The 20,867-nt window shown below is 46.9% G+C and overlaps 1 protein-coding gene across 3 annotated transcripts in view; it reads left to right on the forward strand.

Annotated features, from left to right (window-relative positions):
- Nucleotides 1-20,867, forward strand: part of FHDC1 (FH2 domain containing 1) — a 39,971-nt gene continuing 19,104 nt past the window's right edge. The window contains exons 1-4 of one of the 3 annotated variants that reach the window (XM_045798793.2): nucleotides 1-72; nucleotides 6,206-6,855; nucleotides 15,286-15,347; nucleotides 16,233-16,335. In XM_045798793.2, the coding sequence (XP_045654749.2) occupies nucleotides 6,343-6,855; nucleotides 15,286-15,347; nucleotides 16,233-16,335 (678 nt within the window). In that variant the 5' untranslated portion in view covers nucleotides 1-72; nucleotides 6,206-6,342. Of the gene's footprint in view, nucleotides 73-786; nucleotides 1,529-6,205; nucleotides 6,856-9,880; nucleotides 10,564-15,285; nucleotides 15,348-16,232; nucleotides 16,336-20,867 lie in introns of those variants that run through there. The other 2 variants (XM_045798792.2, XM_045798794.2) reach the window with 2 other exon arrangements.

Below are 20,867 nucleotides of genomic sequence, written 5' to 3' on the forward strand. Positions count from 1 at the left end.
GGGCTGCAGAGACCAGGGAAGAGGCGTTGGCGCTGGGAGTCCCCGCTGCGGAGCGAGGAGCGCGGGCCGCGGGTGAGTGGAAGCCGGGTGCCCGAGGCAGGGGCGACCGCCGCTCGGGGGCACCGGGAGCCGGACACTCCCCGGCTCCAGAGGGCCAAGGGCGGGGATCAGCCTGGACCCTGGGCTGAGGCGCCAAGTCTCGGCTGCCTTCGAGCCTCAGTGGGAAGGGCTGGGGAGGTTTGCGCGCTCCCTCCACACCCACTCGAGTGACTTTGGTGCCTGCACTACCGAGGCTACAGAGGACAGCGATCGGTCTCCTGAGGCCAAGACACGCGGGTCTGGTCCCGCGTCCGGAGAACGAGCTAGGTCACGGGCCGCCTCCGAGTTGGACCAGGGTCAGCTAACTTAGCTTTAGCTGCTAAGGTTTTTGGATAAACCGCGCCCCCACTTGACCCCCTCCCGGCTCAAGAGCGCGCCACTGGCCAGCGGGGAGCCAGACTTGGGGCCCCAGAAAGTGGGTGCGGGGTTGGGGAGGACCGCTTCGGGGTGATGCGGACCGAGGACAGGGCGGCTCCTGCGCACTCGTCCTGGCCGTAAGAAGTTGCGATTAGAAGTTCGCCGTCAGCTTGTAGAAGTTTGGGGAGGAAGCGGGTGGGCTGGTGGATTAGCTCCAGCCGCCGTGGTGCCCGTAGCTCGGGGACTGCGGGCTCTCGGGTTTTATCCTCCGACCAAACACCAGGAGTCTCCCTTCTACATTTTTTTTTTTTTTTTTTTTTTGCCGGCTCTTCCCGGCTCCCATCGGTTAATCCGCAGTGCGGCCGTGAGGCTTTCTCCCCCGCGCCCGAGACCCAGACCCCGGACGTGAGGGAGGTGTCGCCGCGAAGGTTCGAGGACCGGGCAGAGCCCGGGTCCGCGAACCAGGAGATCTCTCGTTCGCTTCCCAGCACTGAGACACCTTCCCTCTTTAGCCTCCCCAACCCACCCGGCTTCTGGAGCTCTGTGCGGCTGCTGGGCGGAGGGGCGGGTACCGCTGGGGCGGGGGCCGACCCTAAGCCCGGGTCGTCCGGGCGAGGGGGCGGGGCCAGGCGACCCCCGCCCCCCCAGGCACGCCCAGACCGGCCCGCCCAGGGGGCCCCCGGAGGGGCGAGCGTTTGCGGCGGTGCTCCAGTCGGTTGTGCTCGAAGACGGGCGGACGCTTGGCGCTCCTGGGAGGCGGAGGGTCCAGTCCTTCCCCGGCGTCGGCCCTTCCAGCCCCGCTGGTTCCCGCACGGCCCGCAGCAGCCTCTCTCCGAAGCGCGTCCTCGTCCCGCCGCGGCGACCGCCGCCGAGCCTGCGCGGCCGTGTGGGCGTCTATCTGGGCGGTGCACCGGCGCCCGCTCCCGGGTCGCCGCTCCTGCCGCGGCGCAGATAAGGACGCGGCTGGAGGCTCGCGCGGGGCCGCAGGACCTCGCACTCGCGTCGCTCCTGGGCACTCGGGCGGACGCGGCGCCCCCTGACCCTTCTGTGCGGCGGAGCTCGGGCCTTTTTGGTGAGTGGCTGGGGCGGGACGCAGGACCCGGGGCTGGGGACGGAAGGACGCGGTGGATCGCCGGGCAGTGCACAGACTTAGGAAAACGGCCGTGTCCAGACGTCTTGGAAGAAATCGTGCCCCCGGTGAGCCCGCGCAGAATTTCTTGAGGACCTGGTAGTCAGTTTTCAAACATCTGTTTGCACAGAAATTGCCCCTAGTGTTCGGCCGTCTGTGACCCCCTCTACTGACCCACAGTTGTCTTCCTGGAATGAGTAGCCAGCGCTTCCTTCCCTCTCTCTAGAGCATCCTTCGGCGCTCGTTTGCTTTTTTTTTCTTGGTTTTGGGACCTTGAGAGAAACTGAAAATGCACATTCAGAAACAAGCGCTCTTTTCTCCTCTCTGGGTGTTGCGCTCGGGGGCATCTGTGAAGTGTTTATGTTGTGCTGCCGATTAAACACGGTGACTGGAAACGGCCTGCAGTGCCAAGGTGAAGCATTGGATAGTGCCAGCTCTGGTTCGACTGTGTGGTTGACATTCTGTGTGTAATAGTCAAGAAAGGTTTTGAAAGATAGGCGGTCGGGGAGGAGCCTTTCCCCAGTGAATTAGTGGAAGGCAAAAATTCCATATTTTAGAATCGCCTGTACTCTCCCCCCCCCATCTTTTTTTCTCCCGCAGATAAAAGGGCTGTGTGCTCCTCTGTCTGCTCTCCAAACCCGGCATATTCTGCACCCGTTTGTCATCCGAAGGGTGTGGGCCAGCCCTTCCTGCTCCCACCTCATCTGTGACACAAGTCAGAAATGAAGGGGAAAGGTTTTCTGGCGGGTTTTCCTTGGCGTTTACTTTTGGTTATTGTTGACCTAAAGGGTGAGTGACCAGCTGAGCAACCGGGCCCCACTAACCCTCTTTCAGGAAAACCCTGAGCTCTGAACTGACTTTCAGGGACACGTTTTCCTCCTAAATACACTGCGAACAGAAACATACACTTTCTCTCTTCTTCCCTCCCACCTGCTCCCTTCATGTTTCTGACACCAAGAGCAAGGCAGTGCTGGCTGCTGGGCCAGAGGGCTTCTTTGAAGACCCTTATGAACATTCGCATTCTAAGACTTTTGCTTGCTGAGCAGCTAAAGGCTAAAGGCATGGGCCCAGCATCGTCCTATTAAAAATTCCCATAGTTAAAAGATGTTCTGTTGAGCTACAGTCTCTCTAGAGGGTCCATCACTCAGACACACCCCTGATGGGTAAGGATTCGCACTCGGGCCTGAATGGTTCTCATCTTCAGAGCCTCAAAGTGACAGCTCTGCATTTTACTCAGGGCTGAACATTTGTCAGCCTTAGCAGCTGTCCTCCCTGCTGCTGAGGTCCCCAACCTGTAGGTGAGATGTTAAATTACAAACCTGTCTCTGTCTGCCCGGGGGAGATTGATGGGACCCTTGACATTTTCCAGACAGAGCCAAGGCTAATTCCGTTGTCGCTGCTGGCAGTTGGCAGCTGTGAGAAACGGCAGTGTTTCCAGGGCTGCGGCATTACCTGTGCGCTGGCGGACTTGGGAGAGTATGTTTGCGTCTTTACTGTGGACCGTACCCTAGTAAATCAAATGTTTTTTATGTATCCTCTGCTTTAATATGTTACGAGACTGTGGAAAGGGTTAGAATGTCTGTCTGCACTCTTTTTCCTGTGTCTCTTTGACATTGGAAATCCTGCCCAAAGGGAAAGCCCTATCAAAGCCCTATTGAAGCCAGTAGTAAAAGCATTAGCATCTTAGCTAATCATTGCTGGAGAATTTATTCATTAGAAGCTGTTGTGGGCCTAGGATCCTTATTTGTTACCCTGGGAAAAAATTAGCCAGACAACATACTAGTAACAGTGTTGTAAATTTTATTTTGTTCTTTCAACTTTGAGAAATAACATTCTTTCTCTAGATGGGGCAGTGGTTAGAATTACGCCAGTGCCTAACTAACATGTGTCACTTTTTACATTGACAAGCCTTTATCTTGTACTTCTGTGCAAATGCACAATACTCAGAAAGACTTGTATCGTTTGGAGCTTTAGTGTTAGAAACTAGTGCTGGTGTACAACCTGAGTGTATGGATAGTCTTTCTCACCCTTATTAGTATCTATTTGCTGCGTGAGGTTCAATGGCACGTCTGTGGATATACTTACCCAGCACTGAGTGAGTTACTGCTTTCTAGAATGGAGACTTTTAAGGTTATCGCCATTCTTAACAGGAATAATCTGTAAACAAGTCAGCATATCTGCAGTTGGAGGTGAACTGGAGGATTAGCAATTCTTCAATACAGAAGATATTTTATGTACAGAAGTATTTTAAACTATGTAAGGATAAACTGCCAAGATTACCTGTGCAGTCTTGAAAAAAGAAGAGTTCAAATGTAACTATAAACTGTAATTGACAATGAGTCATTGCTTAAGGGGTGCCAACTATGAAAACAGCCTAGTTATGCCCCTAATGGTAATTATGAAAACTCCTTTTAAAAGCCAGTTGCGTCTCAAGTGAGCTGTAAGTTGGCTTGGATAAATAATTTCAGTTTTACTTTCTAAAAAATTATGCGGTGATGATGGCTACACAGCACTGCAACTGTACTTAATGTCACTAATACACAATTACAAATGGCTAAAATGGTAAAAAAAAGAAAAATCCAGTTAGTAGCTGGCAATGCTATCTTCTACCCGTATATAGTTTTCAAAAGTTAAATATTCAGATGTTTCGTAAAAACACTGATGCTTGTAATTTATTATTTATTTATTTATTTTAAGGGTGGGAGGGGCAGAGAGAAAATCTTAAGCAGGCTCCCCCACACCCAGTGCAGAGCTGGATGTGGGGCTCCATCTCACAACCCTGAGATAACAACCTGAGCTGAATTCAAGACTCGGATGCTAACTGACTGAGCCATCCAGGCGCCCCTCATCTTAAAATTTAGAGATAATATAATATGTAATCACAGAGTATTGAAAAAGGACAAACCTAGTAACTTAGAAAGCAAAGAATGGGACTATTAAAGGCATTTTTCTAGCAGCCCAGAGTAACTTAGCATTTTGTCCATAAACCCAATACATACTTTAAAGAAAATGTAATACCTGTGAAAGTAAAGAGAAATCATATGTACGTACGACACTGGTTACTGTTAATAATAAGGAACTGTGTACCAGGCATCTTGGTACATGTATTAGCTCGTTCATTCTTACGCAAACCAATGAAACAAGATATCTTTATATTATAGATAAGGATGCTGAGACATAGGTTTAACAAGCTACCTCACCTCAGTTTGCACATCTAAGAAGTAGCAGAACTGAGATCTGAGGAAAAAAACGGTCTATTTCTAGTCTCCACTCTTACTTCCAAGGCAGTCCTGTCTTTTATACATGGTTCTGTGTAAAGCATTTCGAAATATTTGCATTAGTGCTATCAGTTTACTCCTGCGTAATTCAGTATTGTTCGACCAATGTGTGTCTGTAAGTGTGAGCTTTGACAGTGATGCTGTAAAAGGGTAATTATGCTCAGAAGTCCAGCCTAAAAAAGCCTTTCCATGTGACCCTTTATGACCTGGAGGAAACAGTCCCCTTTTTACGTCCCCACATAGATGGGGTGCTCACTTCATAGACTGCATGGGGTCCCTTCTTCCATATCCTCGGTTAACCTTTCCTTACATCTGAAGAAATGTAGTTGTTTTGACCTCTGTTTCACATCAGGTCCATAACAACTTAGTACCAAAAACAGATATTTAAAGGCCAGTAAAAACAAAAGCCACCAATATAACTCAGTGACTGTGTGGATAAGGGATAGACAAGTGGGGGGTATGATGCGAGCATATACTTGGGTGCATGTGTCTTCTCTGCTAATAGTGTCACAGGAGAAGCTGAAGAGGTAGGCATGAAGTTCTGATTGTTTCTGAAGAGGGGCTTCACTAGAATCTAAAATGATAGCATTGGCAGCTGTGAGAGAGGTGATGGAATGGATCCCAACCTCCTACTTTTACAGAGGACAAAACGGAAGTCTGGTGAGGTGAAGTAAGTTGTCTAAAGTGTAAGCAGTAAAGTTTGATTTAGAGCTACAGCCTTTAATCTTCACATGTAGTGTTCTTTTCTGTATTTGCAGGGTAGGCACATTACCAAATGGAGCAGGAACATGGTGGCCCTGATTCAGGGGGATTGAGTTTGGTCACTCTTGTATCATTTCCGAATGTCCTGCCTCTTCTGTGCAAGGCAGAGGATGCCCTTTGACCAAGTGATTGGTAGGGGACATGTCCATACAAGAGAAAGGCAGGGTCGTACACTAATACCTAATGCTTCAGCCATTTGGGTGATTTCCCTAGGGGTTGGGTATCCATTGCCCAAAGAAAATGAGCCAGTTCATGAGCCAGTTAGTGAACAAGTAGTTTATTCATAAAGTGAGCAATACTTGCTGAACCTATAGCAGGTTCTCAATAAATATGTGTTTTATTGATTAATGGAAGGTTTCCAGGGTTTGTTGCTGCTTCCTTGGCAGCATTTCCAGGCAGTAAGATTTGTTTAGTTCACAGTTATACAAGTGTGAGCCCCTTTTTATGCCCTTTTGGATGCGTTGCCTCTTATCGATTGTAAGACCCAGCCCCTCCAGGAGGACTGATGTTAGGTTCTGAAGGAAAGAGTGAGTGTTCAGATGCTTTCCTTTACCGATTTAAAGTTGTTTTATCTTTGTAGGTTTGGAAGATGACCCACAACACAGTTGCCTTTTTCTCTGGCAGCCGACCAGCGAGTGAAAAAGTATGACACAAGGTTGATGTTTGTGTCTGCTTCCCCAAGGCCAAGAAATTATCTCCTTAGAAGGCAACAGTACTATGCATGTTATGAATTGTGTCTCCTTGGTCAGCGATAAAGAAAATGGGACTATCACCACAGCAGCTGGATTCATGATCGGGCAAACAGCACCACCGCCCCCTCCTCCTCCTCCTCCTCCTCCTCCTCCTCCTTCTTCTCCACCCCCACAATGTCCATATTCAGGGGAGGGGTTTCCTCCCTCCCCTCCTCCTCCTCCTCCCCCTCCGCTCCCCGGGGGGCCTCCGCTCCCACCTCCCCCTCCAGGACTACCCCCGGCTTCTCACTTGAATGGCTACAGCCACCTTGGTAAGAAAAAGCGGATGAGAAGCTTTTTTTGGAAGACCATTCCGGAGGAGCAAGTTCGTGGCAAAACCAACATCTGGACTTTGGCCGCCAGGCAGCAACATCACTACCAAATTGATGCAAAGACCATCGAGGAACTCTTTGGGCAGCAAGAAGATACTACTACCAAGCCTTCCCTTTCTAGGAGAGGAGGAACCTTAAATTCATCCTTCAGGGATGCTAGGGAAGAGGTAAGAACAGATGCGGGAGGGTTATCCTCCACACACTGCATTGCTTTGTGTTTGGAAGGGTGTGTACATTTCAAAACTTGCTAAATCACTGAGAAATAAGATAATGCGAGTGAGTGTGCTCTGGAAATGATAGAAAGGGCCTTATATGATGAGCTTGAGCTGACTAGCAGAAAAGTGTAAGAAACATGCATGCCACATCCTCCCAGACATCCCAGTGGATTATGACCTCACGCTGAGAACATGCTATGTGGGGCCATCGTTCTTTGGCCTCTCAGCACTGCCCTGTCTCCAGCACATCTGCTGTGGTTTCCCCTGGTGGAGCAGTTCTGCCGAAGTCCACATTATTTGTCTCTGTCGAAACAAAAACCTAAGTTCCTGAGCTCAGCTAACTGAGGTTAACTGGAACTTTCTGAGACAAAATTGCCCTTTGTTAAAGACATCCTTAACTAATACACATCCTGAAGATTTTATCCCTATTTTTCCCCTCTAGCTTTCCTTTCCTAAGTGTTAAGAGAGAGCCTTCATTCCTCAGAGCTCTGGATTAAACTGTGGCCATTGTAGAATAGAGATTTCCAGAGTTCAAAGCGTAAAGCTAGTTTTAGATGGATTTTCTAGGAAGCATATTGCCAGTTAGCAATAAATGTCTTAAGCTGAGAACAAAGTAAAGCTGGCAGGTTATAAGTTCACCAAAGCATGGCTTCAGAGCCACCAATTACCATATATTATAGAAACTGAGTCAAAAAATTGCATTTGAAAGTACTCTGTTTAGAAACAAAGTAAATTGAGAAACCTCTGCTTGCTGACAGAAGTACTTAGGAAAGTAGATATTGAAAGAAAAGAATGTTGCCCACCAAGAAGAAAAACTGGGGGGGGGGCGGGTAACAAATGTGTCATTTAAAAAATCTGTTCTACAGGAGCAGAGAATATAGGTCAAAGATGGAGTGACTCAGGTAAGAGAGCGGGCAGGGCTCCGGGAGGAAGTAGCACCTCTCTACGTAATTGAATTCTCAAGCCAACAGTATTGACCTCTTTTCTCTGTCTGGCTCAGGAACAGGTTAACTTCTTCCCTCCACAGATTCACTTAGGGGTCCTTGAAATTGGTGGTATGGTCCCCTGTTGAAATAGCCAAGAGTCTGAGAACTATAAAATGTGGAGAATTCTGGGATTAGAATTAAGTGTGAACTGTGAAATAAATCTGAGAGGAAGTCTTCAGGACAGCCCCTCGTGCCCTCCCTTGCTGGACTCGGACTTGCCCTGTTCTTCCCTTTCTGCAGAGCCCGTTCATTTCTTAGCGGATCCTTTCAATATTGGAAGGAGCAAGAAGTCACTTCCTTAGTACCCTGGCCTTTGCCCCAGCTTCCAGCGGAGACTCCTTGCTGTACAGTAGGGCATTTCTCACCATTGTTTCCTAGTTCTCCTCATTGAATTTCAAGAATTTGAAGGAAAGAGGGGAGGGCTACAGTGGGAAGTGGAGTGCACCTCTCAGGAAACCACCCGTAACAACCAGAAGGGGGTCTAGCTCACCATGCGGCCGGGGAGGCAGCTACCAGGTTAGAATGCGTGGCCTCCCTTATAGATTGGAGACATTTATTTTGGCAAATGATAGTTCCAGGGGCTACAGGAACTTGAAGCTTTATGTCTGCTGATTCAAGAGCGGGTAAGAAGCACTCAGAGAGGGAGGGAAGTAGCAGGGAGTGTGGCATCTTGCCCCAGCTACAGCTGAGGCAGGAATGTCCATTTCTAGGCCACATCTGAATTTCAGGAATAAAAAGAGTCTTCGCCTCATCTCTCTCTATCCCCTCACCCTAGATACAGCTTTACTTTTTTTTTTCTTTCACTTAAAAAATACCTGAAACCAAATAATTATTATTTTCAGTTGTGATAAAATACACATTACATTTAGCATCTTAACCATTTATAAATGTACCGGTCAGTGTCATGAAGAATGGTCACGTTGTACAGCTATCACCACCACGCATCCACTGAACTCTTGCCATCTTGCAAAATTGCAACTCTGTACCCATTATGTCATAACTCCCCATTCCCTCCTTCCTTCAGCCCCTGCCAACCACCCTTCTACTTTTCAGCTCTAGAATTTAACCACTCTACGTGCCTTATGTAAGTGGAATCACATAGTATTTGTCTTCTTGTGACTGGAGCGTTTCAGTTTGCATAATGTCGTTAAGGTTCACCCTGTAGTGTGTGTCAGAACTTTAAGGCTGAATGCTATTCCATTGTATATAAATATACCACATTTTGTTGATCTAGTCATCCATCAATGGATATTTGGGCTGCCTCCACCTTTTGGCTATTGTGAATATGCTGCAATGAATATGGGTGTGTGAATATTTTTAACACTTGTAGCTCCTAATCTGAGAGAAGCTGCTAGAAAGAAAAATTAAGTCACCATGACTGTGTGTCATAAGATAATCTAACTTTTCAACTCTTTAGTACTCAGGTAGGATAAGTAGTTCAGGTGGGTGGATTTAAGTGTGTATTAGGCAATATTGTCACATAACAGAGGGTTATCCAGAATTATTTTCATTTTTCATGCTATCTCCATCATGGCTAGAAGTATTTTATATATATGTATATACAAATTTTTTTTCCTTCAGTAAAAGAATATGGTACATGCTATTTTCTTCCCTCATTAGACTTTCTTCTAAGGAAATTGCAATTCAGCAGAGTAATAGTTTCACAAGGTCCGGTAATAAGTCTTCCAGTTTACTCAGAAGGAGTAAATGGAATCCAGGGTTGAAAGTACTAGTGCTTACCACCTGTCTGCGTGGAGTGGAGAATACCCTAAACAGCATGTTTGGCAGAGGGACCCATCCTGAGCCTGGAAACATGGCATCCCAATCCGCCACTACACGGGCCATAATTCTGGAGGTTCAAACATGTCAGGGATCAGATAATGTCCCCTTGAAATATAATAACCTCCTGCAGAAATGGCCTGCCATTATGTGGTTAGTGCCTACTTTAAAGGGCTTATAAAGCATTACAAATAAGTTTCATTATATTCCAGACAAAGAAGTTGCTGGAAGATAAGGAAGAGCTCAGGAATGGCTGAATTGAGGAAGAACAACACTCAAAAGAGTAAATTAGAACATTTAGTAAGGGGGAAGGGAGGAAAGGTTATGAAATACTACCATCCTTGTGTCTTTGTTACCTAAAAATTAACTTGAGGCTACAAATGGTACAATAATAATTAAACTGTAATAAAGTAATTAGAAATAACAAAAATATATTACTGGGGATAATAATAAAAAGAGTCAGCTCAAACTCCACCTTCTTTGTGGAGTTCACTGACCTCATCCCTGAGAAGTTCCCTGTCTGTCTGTCACCACTGCTCCCCAGCCCCGTCAGAGCATCGTGCCCACGGATTAGCTGGGTCTGTGCATGTCTCCCTCTAGAATCTAAAATGCTCTGAAAGGAAGGGACAGTCTTAGCGAGTTGGTATCCTCCAAAGGAAATTAAAGGTAACCGAGCTGACAACTGAACCAAGGGGGCAAAGGGAGTATTTATCAGTATGATAGATGAGTGTGATCAGAATTAGGATTGACAAGACACAGGATGACTGAGGCCTGAGGATGTAAGACAAAACATGGAGACTACAGTTGGTAACACTGCGTTGGATAATTGAAATTTGCCAAGAGAGTAGAACGTAAATGCTCTCACTGAAAAGGAGGAAACAAAGATAACCAGGAGGTAAGGGGGGATCCTTCCACCATGTTTGTGTATAGCAAATAAGCCTGATGCACACCTTAAATACCTCACAGTTTTATTTGTTAATTATACCTCAGTAAAAGTGAAATAAAGGAAAAAGAAAACACAAATGTTGGAACACATGAGATCATTCAATATGATGTCTGTAGTAATCTTTACAGTTAACATTAATTAATAATACCATGTAAGAAATAACTATAATTACTAGGAAAAGAGAAAGGAAGGAAGGATGGAAGGAAGATTGCTTTCTCTAAATTTCTGAGAAGTAGTATCTTATTCTCCCACGCTAATTGAAGTTATCGGTTTTCTTCCTCAACTTTCGTTATGTTCTCAGTATGTTCTAGAATTCTGGGACATGCTCAATCCAGAACTACAGAGCTAGATGAGTATTTGAAATATATTTGAAAGAAAAACAAAAGCTTCAACTAGGTTTTTCTTTTTTTCCCTCCAAACCCAGGTTGGAAAATGTCCCAATTGGCAGCCAACCAAAAAGAAAAATAAAATGAAAAAAAAAAATCAAAAACCAAAAGCTATGTCTATATAGGAGGTTATGCGAAGTTTTGTGTTTTTTTTAATTTTGCTTTTCCGAATGTAACGTAGCATTGAAATAACCACTAGTTAGTGGTACTTAAGTAGTCAAGGAAGCCCTCTTTGACACATGGAAGCAAAGGTGGTTTAAACATTTCTTCTTCTACCTTGAGGACATCATGCTAAGTGAAAAAAACCAGTCTCAGGACAAACACTATGATTGCACTGGTGTGAAGTTCCCTAGAATAGTCAAATTCATAGAGACAGGAAGCAGAAGGGTGGTTGGCAGGGGCTGAAGGAAGGAGGGAATGGGGAGTTACGACGTAATGGGTACAGAGTTGCAGTTTTGCAAGACGGCAAGAGTGCTGTGGATGTGTGGTGGTGATGGTTGTACCACCATGTGAATGCCCTTCCTGACACTGACCATTTAAAAATGGTTCAGGAGCAGGCTCCTGGCTGGCTCAGTCGGTAGTGTATGCGACTCTTGATCTCGGGGTCGTGAGTTCGAGCCCTACGTTGGGTGTAGAGAGACTTAAAATAAAAATGGTCAAGTTGGTGAATGTTACGTGTGTTTTACCACAACTAAGATACAGAAGCTGTTTCTTGCTTGAAAGAATAGGGAGGCAGACTGTGTAGGCGTTGCTGGTAGATGAACGGAGAGGAATTGCAGGAGAAGCGAGGAGCGCTTAAAGAGTTGGGGTGGAGCCCGTCTCAGCCTTTCCTGAGTGCTGCGGTCTCAGTGCCTCACAGGGAGGCAGAACGACCCTGGCCAGCCCGGCAGTCTGGGGGGACACGGCTGCTCTAGCAGGGCCACCTCACATCCTCGTGGGAAGTCCTCAGGACGGCCTGCGTTGAGCATTGGACCTTGTATCTGGTTCCCTCCTCCGGGCCTGGCGGAACTCTGCAGTGGGCCCTTGATGGGAAAGCCCGAGGGCTCTCTAGTACTCAGGCTGTCCCTGCTCCGACAGGCCCGATTTCACCGGGGGTCCTGCCTCCCTGTCCTGAGGTGCCCAGAAAAGTAGACTGTTGTCCATTAGAACTGGTGGGCAGGGAGGTTCATCCTCGTCCCTGAGGTCGTCTGTCGCAGCACATGCAGGGCCCACTGCTCAGGATGATTCCAGAACACCACCCAGTCCCACACACAGGGTTTCAGAGACCTCTGAGATGGTGGGCATTTGGGGAGTGAGATAAGCTGAGTTACACGTGAAATGGTAACCCGCTTTAAAAGACTTTAACCAACAGTTTTATAACACTGCTTTGGAAGGGTCGAGTGTGGCAGCCTGTGAGGAGGAGCTGGCGGGTGCGCTAGGCGGATCTGAGGATGTCAGGAGAGAGTGGCCCTGTCCCTGGAACGCTCTCAGCTGTCTCGTTTCCTCTGGATGAGGCTCTGGGCTTTGTTTGCCCTGTAAGGTGCTCAGGGGTGGCCAGCCCAGGTTTTTCCTTAGGAGTATTGCTGAATTCTCTTAAGTTTTTTAAAAAAAGATTATTTATTTATTTGTCAGAGAGCACAGGCAGTGGGGGGCAGAAGGCAGAGGCAGAAGCGGGCTCCCTCGATCCCAGAACCCTGGTCTCGTGACCTGAGCCGAAGGCAGCTGCTTAATCGACTGAGCCACCCAGGCGCCCCTCTCTTAAATTGGTGGCCAGTTGCTGAAGCTCTGCTTCAAGCGGTGGAGGCCCCCGCTGCCCCAGGCTGTGGCTGCTCCCCTGGGTCAAGCATGACGGCCGCCGGAGGCTGTCTTCACTGTGAGGACGTGATTTCTATCCATCATCCCACACAGACAGCCCTGGAGGCGCCGGGGGACTTGGCCGGGCCGTGTGGATGGCTTTCTCTAGGTCTGCCCCGTTCCTGGAGTGGACACCAGCCCAAGGCTGGTGGGGGAGCACTGCCACTTCTCCGTATTCCTGTATCGTAGCGCCATTAAAGCTCAGAGAAACCAGAGTGAGAAGGAACCAGAGAGACCCAGGCTAGCATGTCAGTTCTCGAGTTGCTTTGGGGGAAGGGATAACATGACCTGTCGGAGGCTCGGTTGCCTTACCTGTCAAATAGGAATAGTACGAGGGATTTGTCCATCTCTTTTCCGGCAGCAGTAGCTGTGATTCTGGGTCAGGGGCACAGAGGGTCGGGTCGGAGGGAGGGTCGGGGGTTAGGGCTGGGGCTGGGGCAGGGGAGGGTGCTGCCACCCAGGGTTAAACAGAGCAAGAGGTGATTTAATGAGAGAAATAGAAAAGTTTTCCTCGTTGTGGGTAGAGGTGAGCGCTGAGGAAGTTCTTCGGGTATGTGTATGTCTATATCAATGCACATGTTCGTTCTTGTGGCTTTTTAATTGATGAATTACAGTATACACTTGTTTTCTGTCATACTAACTGTAGATTCCTCTGTTTCGTATGGGCTTTCCTTGTTAAAGGGTGTTAGGTTTGACAGGTTTTATTCTCTCCCCATCTTCTCCCCTCCCTTCACACTGAACTGGAACTACAGTCCCTGGGTAGGATTCCAATAAGGAGCCTACCCTTTCCGCTTGGGAGTTTATTTTATGGCGGGTAGGTGATTGCGCGAACATGATACAAACCCCTAGGATAGTAAATAATGTGATTGTTTAAGATTAGTCTTCAAAAGAAGGCAGCCATCCTCTTGTAAAAATTTAACCTTATAGCCAGGAAATGCCATTAAATTTGGTTAACAGTTCTCGTTGCTGCTTATAAACTTACAGGCAGGCCTAGAGAACAGGAATTTAATCTGAAACCTGATTCGCTTTTGTTCACAAATGAATCACATACATTTGTAAAGGAAGAGAATCATAACAACATTCCTGTTTTAGCTAGTCTCCCTTTACCAAAACACGGATGAAAAAAAACCTGCGGCAGTTTGAAGGTGATCTTTCCTCCATGCGTCTTGAATATTCCCTTCCAGGGAAAGAAGTGGCTTCTGTATTTAATAACAACGTCCTCCCCACCTCCTGCCCAAAAAAGGTTCTGATTTCTAGTCTGATAACACCCTGCCCCATTATTAATTTTGGAGAGCTAAAACCTTTTGCAACCCAAATCTGGGTTTTGACAGTCCGGGAGAACGGCACCGTGTGTCATTACATCGAAGACGCTGCGTCTGATGGCAGAGATGGTAACGTGCATCTCTGACTTGGTGCAGTATGGCACACAGTTTTCCTTTTTATTTTTATTTATTTTTTTTAAAGATTTTATTTATTTATTGGACAGAGATAGATAGAGACAGCCAACAAGAGAGGGAACACAAGCAGGGGGAGTGGGAGAGGAAGAAGCAGGCTCCCAGCGGAGGAACCTGATGTGGGGCTCGATCCCAGAACGCCGGGATCATGCCCTGAGCCGAAGGCAGACGTTTAACAACTGAGCCACCCAGACGCCCCAGTTTTTCCTTTTTAAATTCCGAGTAAATAAAACATCAGAGACTTCTTACCTCCCCCTGAAGGACATATATATTCTTTTTCAATGAACAGAAATTTCTCTTTTGGAAAAAAATTAATTTTATTACGCTTCTGAAAATAACAGTACTGGTCCTTCTACATTTCTAAAGCGGGGTTTGGGATTCTGCAATATCTTGAGTTACGTTTTACTTTCTTAGTTCAAATCTCATATGATGTGGCTAAGCTAACACACCTTTTTTTCAAATTTGGGCTTTTAAATGAAGGCTATATTATTCTAAGAGGAACTAGCTAAATTAAAAAAAATTTTAATACACATTGTTCATTAAAAGTTACATATGATTCGGGGCACCTGGGCGGCTCAGTCGGTTAAGTGTCTGACTCTTGGTTTCAGCTCCGGTCATGATCTCAGGGTCCTGAGATGGAGCCCTGCATCGGGCTCTACACTGAACATGGAGGTTGTTTGGGATTCTCTCCCTCTCTCTCTCTGTCCCCCCTCCCAGGTGTGCACACTCACGTTCTCTCTCTCAAAAAAAAAAAAAGTTCTATAAGATTAAAGTAGATAATGTATAGTTATTATAGTTAAGGAAATAGATCATTGCAGGAAGTTTGGGGAGATGATAATATTTTAATATTTGCAAAACTGCATTAGGTATACCGATTAATAACCAGATTTACATATTGGAAGTTATTCTTAGTGTTGTATTTTGATAGGTTTTAATTCTCTTCTTTCCTCCAAGTCTTCTAATATGTAATGGTCTTACATGTGTCTGTTTTTTTCCAGATTACTGTCTTGGATGCAAAACGGAGCATGAACATTGGAATATTTCTTAAGCAATTTAAGAAGTAAGGTTTTTGCACACATTTGCAACTTTAGGCATACCCACGCTGTCAGCATCAGTCTGCGGGTGTGGCTGAGCTGAAAAGTCAGCTTCTAATATGAGCGAAAGTCATTCCTCATACCTGCCTATCCTCCTTGGACACACGGCGTGATGAGTGTGCAAGTGCCTGTCACTCTCTGCTGTTTTCCTGCATGAAAGCATAACCTAATGGCTTGGATTATGGGCAAAGTTCCCTGAGGTGTCTGTTCAAGCCTGTCATGCCAGGGAATGTATCAATTCATTTATACTTTTGCCCCTCAGTGGAGGTTGAACTGGTCAGAAGACAGTGGTTAGGGGCGCCTGGGTGGCACAGCGGTTAAGCGTCTGCCTTCGGCTCAGGCCATGATCCCAGCGTTCTGGGATCAAGCCCCATGTCAGGCTCCTCTGCTAGGAGCCTGCTTCTTCCTCTCCCACTCTCCCTGCTTGTGTTCCCTCTCTCACTGGCTGTCTCTCTCTGTCAAATAAATAAATAAAATCTTAAAAAAAAAGAAGACAGTGGTTAAATGGCAGTATTCTAACATGGAACAGAGAGGCTCGCCAGAGTTCATGCGACCAAAGGGGATTGCTTTTCTCCTCCCGGAGAAGACGCCCATGGTTGCTGCCATTTTCAGCTTTTCTGGGATTCCCAAGGATGGGCTTCTGGGTGAAGGGGCTTCCGGGTGGTGTGTCGGGATCCCCGCTTTCCCTGGCAGTGGGGCTCCTGTGATCATTGACAAAGCGCATCCGTCCCTCAGACTGGGAAGAAGGCGGGATGGAAAAAGGGTAGAGGTGGTTTGTTTTAGTGTCTGCTGACTTGTGTGTCTTTGGCACGCCAGCAAACGTGAAGTGGAATCTTGATTGTCTTTTCAAGGTCTCCTCAGTCCATTGTAGAAGATATTCATCAAGGAAAGAATGAGCATTATGGATCAGAGACCTTGCGAGAATTTCTTAAGCTTTTGCCGGAGTCAGAGGAGGTAAGGAATTTGGCACATGAGTTTTAGATGTTCGCAGTGATGATCAAAGCTCAATATTTTTCACAGTGTCAGAACTCACATGGGGAGGGCACTCTGCTACCCAGAGCCAGAGTCTTCTCACATACAAGTAAAAAGTGACCTAGTAGAGAGAGCATGCATTATGGAGTTAGGGAACCTAGGTTTGACTTGGAGCTGTCCTCTTGCTTCGGCAAATTTCCTAACTGCAGTGAACGTAGTGTCCACACCTGTACAGTGAGGGTGCCGGTGGCTGCCTCCCTGGATTGCCAGGGTGCTGAAACCTAGTTACGCATTGAGCGTGGTACTTGGCACACGGGACCTCAGTAAATTTGGTTTCCTTTTCATCACCAATGACAGTTTTTGTTGAGGCTGTACCCAGGTTATTTTATAAATATGTATACTTTTTACACACACAAAAGGAAACCACTTTTGATTAAAGATGCTGTAAAATTTTGGAGAGAGAGATAAACTGTTAAGAAATGTTGTCTCTGTATTTAAAGGTGAAAATTGCTGTGATAGCAATGTAGGTACTGCAATATAAAGTTACTGATTTTTTTTTTTTTTTGAACTGAATTAACTGAACCATTGAATGGTTGGGAGCTTGATAGGGAATAAAAACCTGGACAATAAGACTTTATAAAGTCTTATAAAATTGTAATATTGCCTTTTATTTCTGAAAAAGGGGACCCTGAAAAAATTCAGTAAGAAATTACACGAATATATGTGCTTGCAAACATTTGAATAATGTAGAATCTTAGAAAGTAAAAAGTAAGTTACCCTTTTATCCATACTGTTGGTTCCTCTCTTCCCCATCCAGCTCCTCTTCCCACACTAAATTTATGGAATTTGACTTCAATTCCATAAATAACAAGAGGAATATATACCTGTACTTTTTCTTTTATGTCAATCAGTGATAAACTGGCAATACCACTCGAGGGTCTTACTAGGTAACTGAGTATCTTAGGTGTATTTGATAATCTGCACCTCTCTATGTCAGGTGTTCTGTTTGCAAATTAAGTGTAATTTACCTAAGCCAAGATTAATTACCAGCATTTATTAATGACGGCAAAGGGTCTTAAAGTCTTGAGGGAAAGGTACGTTAAATCATAATTTACCCTGGATCTTATATATATATATATGAACAGTCCTTAGTCTTTTTTTAACGTAGAGGATGAGAGTTTCAAAAATCTTCAATTAGGATGGATAGGATTTAATTAATTTGGATTTTAAAAAGATTGCGTCGTTCTTGAAGTCTTACCCTTGTTTGGGCTTTTTTCATGCCTCCTCCTCAGGACTGGCTCTGCTGCCCACTCCTAACGGGCCTCATCGCTTACTTACGTGAGGATCACGCTGGAGAGTGCGTGTGAACGTGCTCTGGAAGCCCTAAATCTCTAACTAGAGGGAGGTTAGGCGTGAGGGAGGCTGCCAGCTTCGTACTGTGGGGAAGAGGTGGGAGATGAAGTACCGGTTTTCCTCATGTCTTCATTTCTGATTTTAAATTCAGAGGTGGTTAGAGGACGCAAAGGCTACGGAAGAATTGGCGATGTTTCAAAGAAGCCACTTAGCTGTCATACCTCCCAGGTTGCAGAGTTGTGAGGGGGTATAACCCAAAGGGGGGAGGTTAAGGGCAAGAGGACTAAAACCCACCCGAGCGCTGCCCTGAGGCCTTCGCTCACCGCCCCCCCCCCCCCCCCCCCGACAGTTAGCTCAGCCCGGAGACAGTGTCCTGCTGGGATAAGACAGTGCGCTGGAATCCTGCACGGTGTCCCAGCCCCTGAACCGGGCCGCGGCTGCTGCTGTCACCCTCTGCTGCGGGGTCATCCGCAGCCTGAATATCCGACAAGCTTGGTCACACTTCTTGTTTACATTACCGACTCTTGGCTTCAGTTCACCACACCCTCCACACTCAACTGGGAGCTTCCTTCCGTAGGAACACCCTGACAGTCCCCCAGGGCTTCTTGGCGCCCCTCCCTAAACCACCGCGGGGATCTGTGCTGGCAGAGGGCATCTCGGTGAGGGCCGATGCCACCTCAGGATGGATGCCTGCTGCCGGGACCCACTGGCCTCGCCCCGAGTGCTGCGTGGCCCCTGGCACCACCCAGACCGAGGCCGGGCGCTGGAGTCTTGGGTAGAGGGTGGAGGATGGGGGTGAGGCCAAGGCAGAGCCAGGGCCACGTGAGAGAGGTTTAGGAATGTGGCAGAGGGATGTTAATAAATGCCCATGTATCTGCGTAACTGCGTGTTGCTAAAGCCTGTGGGGTAATGTTCTGTGCTCATTTTTAGCACAAGGAGGGACTCCACATTTACTGTGTGTGTCCCCGTGCTCAGGCACTGGGCAGGGCAGAATCCAGTCGAGCGAGATCACGTGTTCAAGTGTGTAGCCCAGTGCCTGGCACGTAGAAAGCCACTCAGTCATAGCTCTGGTGATTTTGTGTGCCTTTTGCGTCGACTCCTCCCAGCCACGTTGTCAGATACTCCTCAGGGTACAGATGGGAAACTGAGGCTCACGCAGCTTCGCTCGAACTCCACTGGTGTGTCGCGCAGTTGGTAGGCCAGAGAGGAAGGTGGATTGCACGTGACTCGTCTGAGCCCAGAACAGTTCCTTCTGCTGCACTCCATTGCATCCCTTTGAGGAAGGAAGGGCAAAGGTTCTCAAAACCCCGCCTCGCACCGCGCCGCCTCCCAGCCTTTTCATCGCCCCTGCTCCAGAGCCGAGCTCCGGTGTGTCACTGGAGTGATACGGTAATCTTATCAGCATGTTGAAAAGTAGGAGCGGAAACGGCCCTTTTCGGTCATGCGTTCTCAGCTGACAAGCCAGCAGAAGGTTAATTTGTTTCCAGGATTTCTCTGCCCTTCCCCACAAATCTTTTATCTGGCGTGTTTGTTCATCTTGCTTTAAACTCGTGGTTAAAACTTGCAGAGGAAGAAGGCAGACCCAGAAATAAAAGCACTGGGAGGGGGTTCTTTGTCCTGAAAAGTATTCCTGTGGCCAGAGAGGGGACAAGGGAGAGGCTGGAGTAGGAGCCAGGTGGATGGTGGAAGGGAGCCCAGATGCTCCCAGCGAGCCCTTCCCTCTCTCGGGACTGGTGCCCCATCCCTGCGTCCCTGTCAGGGTTAGAGGGCTGGAAGGTGGTAGAAATTCTGTTCTTTCTGGCAGCAGGTTGGTTGCCTCCTCTGACATTTTTATCACGTCATCCCAACCTTCTATGCCAACTCTGCCCCTTGGGGGTGGGGGATGACAGGGAGGAAGCCCCAGGGTCTTCCTTTGGGTGAGTCTGTTGGTGGGAAATCTTGCTACTTCGAGGCCATGTGAGTGGAATTAGATGGGATGAAGGAGGTCTGCCCTTTGGAATGTGCAAGGCTTAAGGAGCATGCTGTTTGCTATTAGGACAGAAACCAGGCACAACCAGGTCATAATGAGAGTCACTTGGCTCAGCCAACAAAATTATGCCTAACAATGTGTGATAAATGCTTTTTGATGATGATGAGAATGCACAATAATTACAGGGTTTGCTCACCTCCCTTTTTTACCTCCCTACCACTGTGAAGGTACAGTAATCCCTCTTAATGAACATAAGTCTCGTTTTGAAATGGAATTAAGAACTGTAGACATGGCATTTAAATTAAATACTATCTTTCCATCACCGTTCTCCTGAAATCCATAAACATTTTTAGTTCTTTATGTAAGTGAAGGAGATTAATCATTTTCCGTTACAGTCGAGCACGTTTAATAGAAATACCTACCAAGTTTATTTAGCACGACCTATCCTTACGCTTTCGACAGAAAGTTGTGCTGTTATTTTCAGAAGCTTTGCACATGCTGCATAGATGGTCTTATAAAAGGTACAGCCTCACTCTGCCCTTTCCATATATAGTGAGTTGCTACACTCCAGTTCAGGAGGGATCAGGACCCATCCTGTGGTTTTCTCCATTCAGCAGCTAGGCGCTGATTCGGGTTTAGCTAAAGCAGAAATTCCATCTGCCCTTAAATTGAGTATGACTAAAAATGGTACGTTCGGTGTGGGGCCCTAAAGGTAGGGGAAGTAATGCAATTCTATAAATGGCTATTTTCTGCCCATTAAAAAAAAAAATGTAGCCTTAAGCATCAGCCTTAAGTCTGGGATGTGTAGCTGTGCTGTGACGTTTTGTATCTTCAGGTAGTTAATAGAGATACTTGTTTCTGGATCTTTGCAAATGTTCCCTCCTCTGGGTTTTTGAAGTAGCATTTTCTATTTTTCAAGACACTGAAAAGTCATGTCGTTCTTACGGGCACCTGCCATAATCCCGGGGACGGAAGAGAGTAAGCTTTGTAAAGAGTACTGAAAGACGGAAGGTGCTCGTTGGCAGCAGTTAGCTGCAGAGGTAGGCTGATGCACCGTAACGTGTTCTTGTTGGAAGATGCTCCATGACGGTGGGTGTAGAAAAGTTTCTGCCATTGGGCCAGTCCTGGTCTCGGCATGAGGGAGGCACTGATTGGCTCTCATGAAGTTTGAGAACTTTCTCTTTGCTTCCAA

Source organism: Ursus americanus, chromosome 13 (assembly GCF_024610735.1).
Source record: "Ursus americanus isolate L20-20 chromosome 13, mUrsAme1.1.p, whole genome shotgun sequence".
Taxonomy (NCBI): Eukaryota; Metazoa; Chordata; class Mammalia; order Carnivora; family Ursidae; genus Ursus; species Ursus americanus.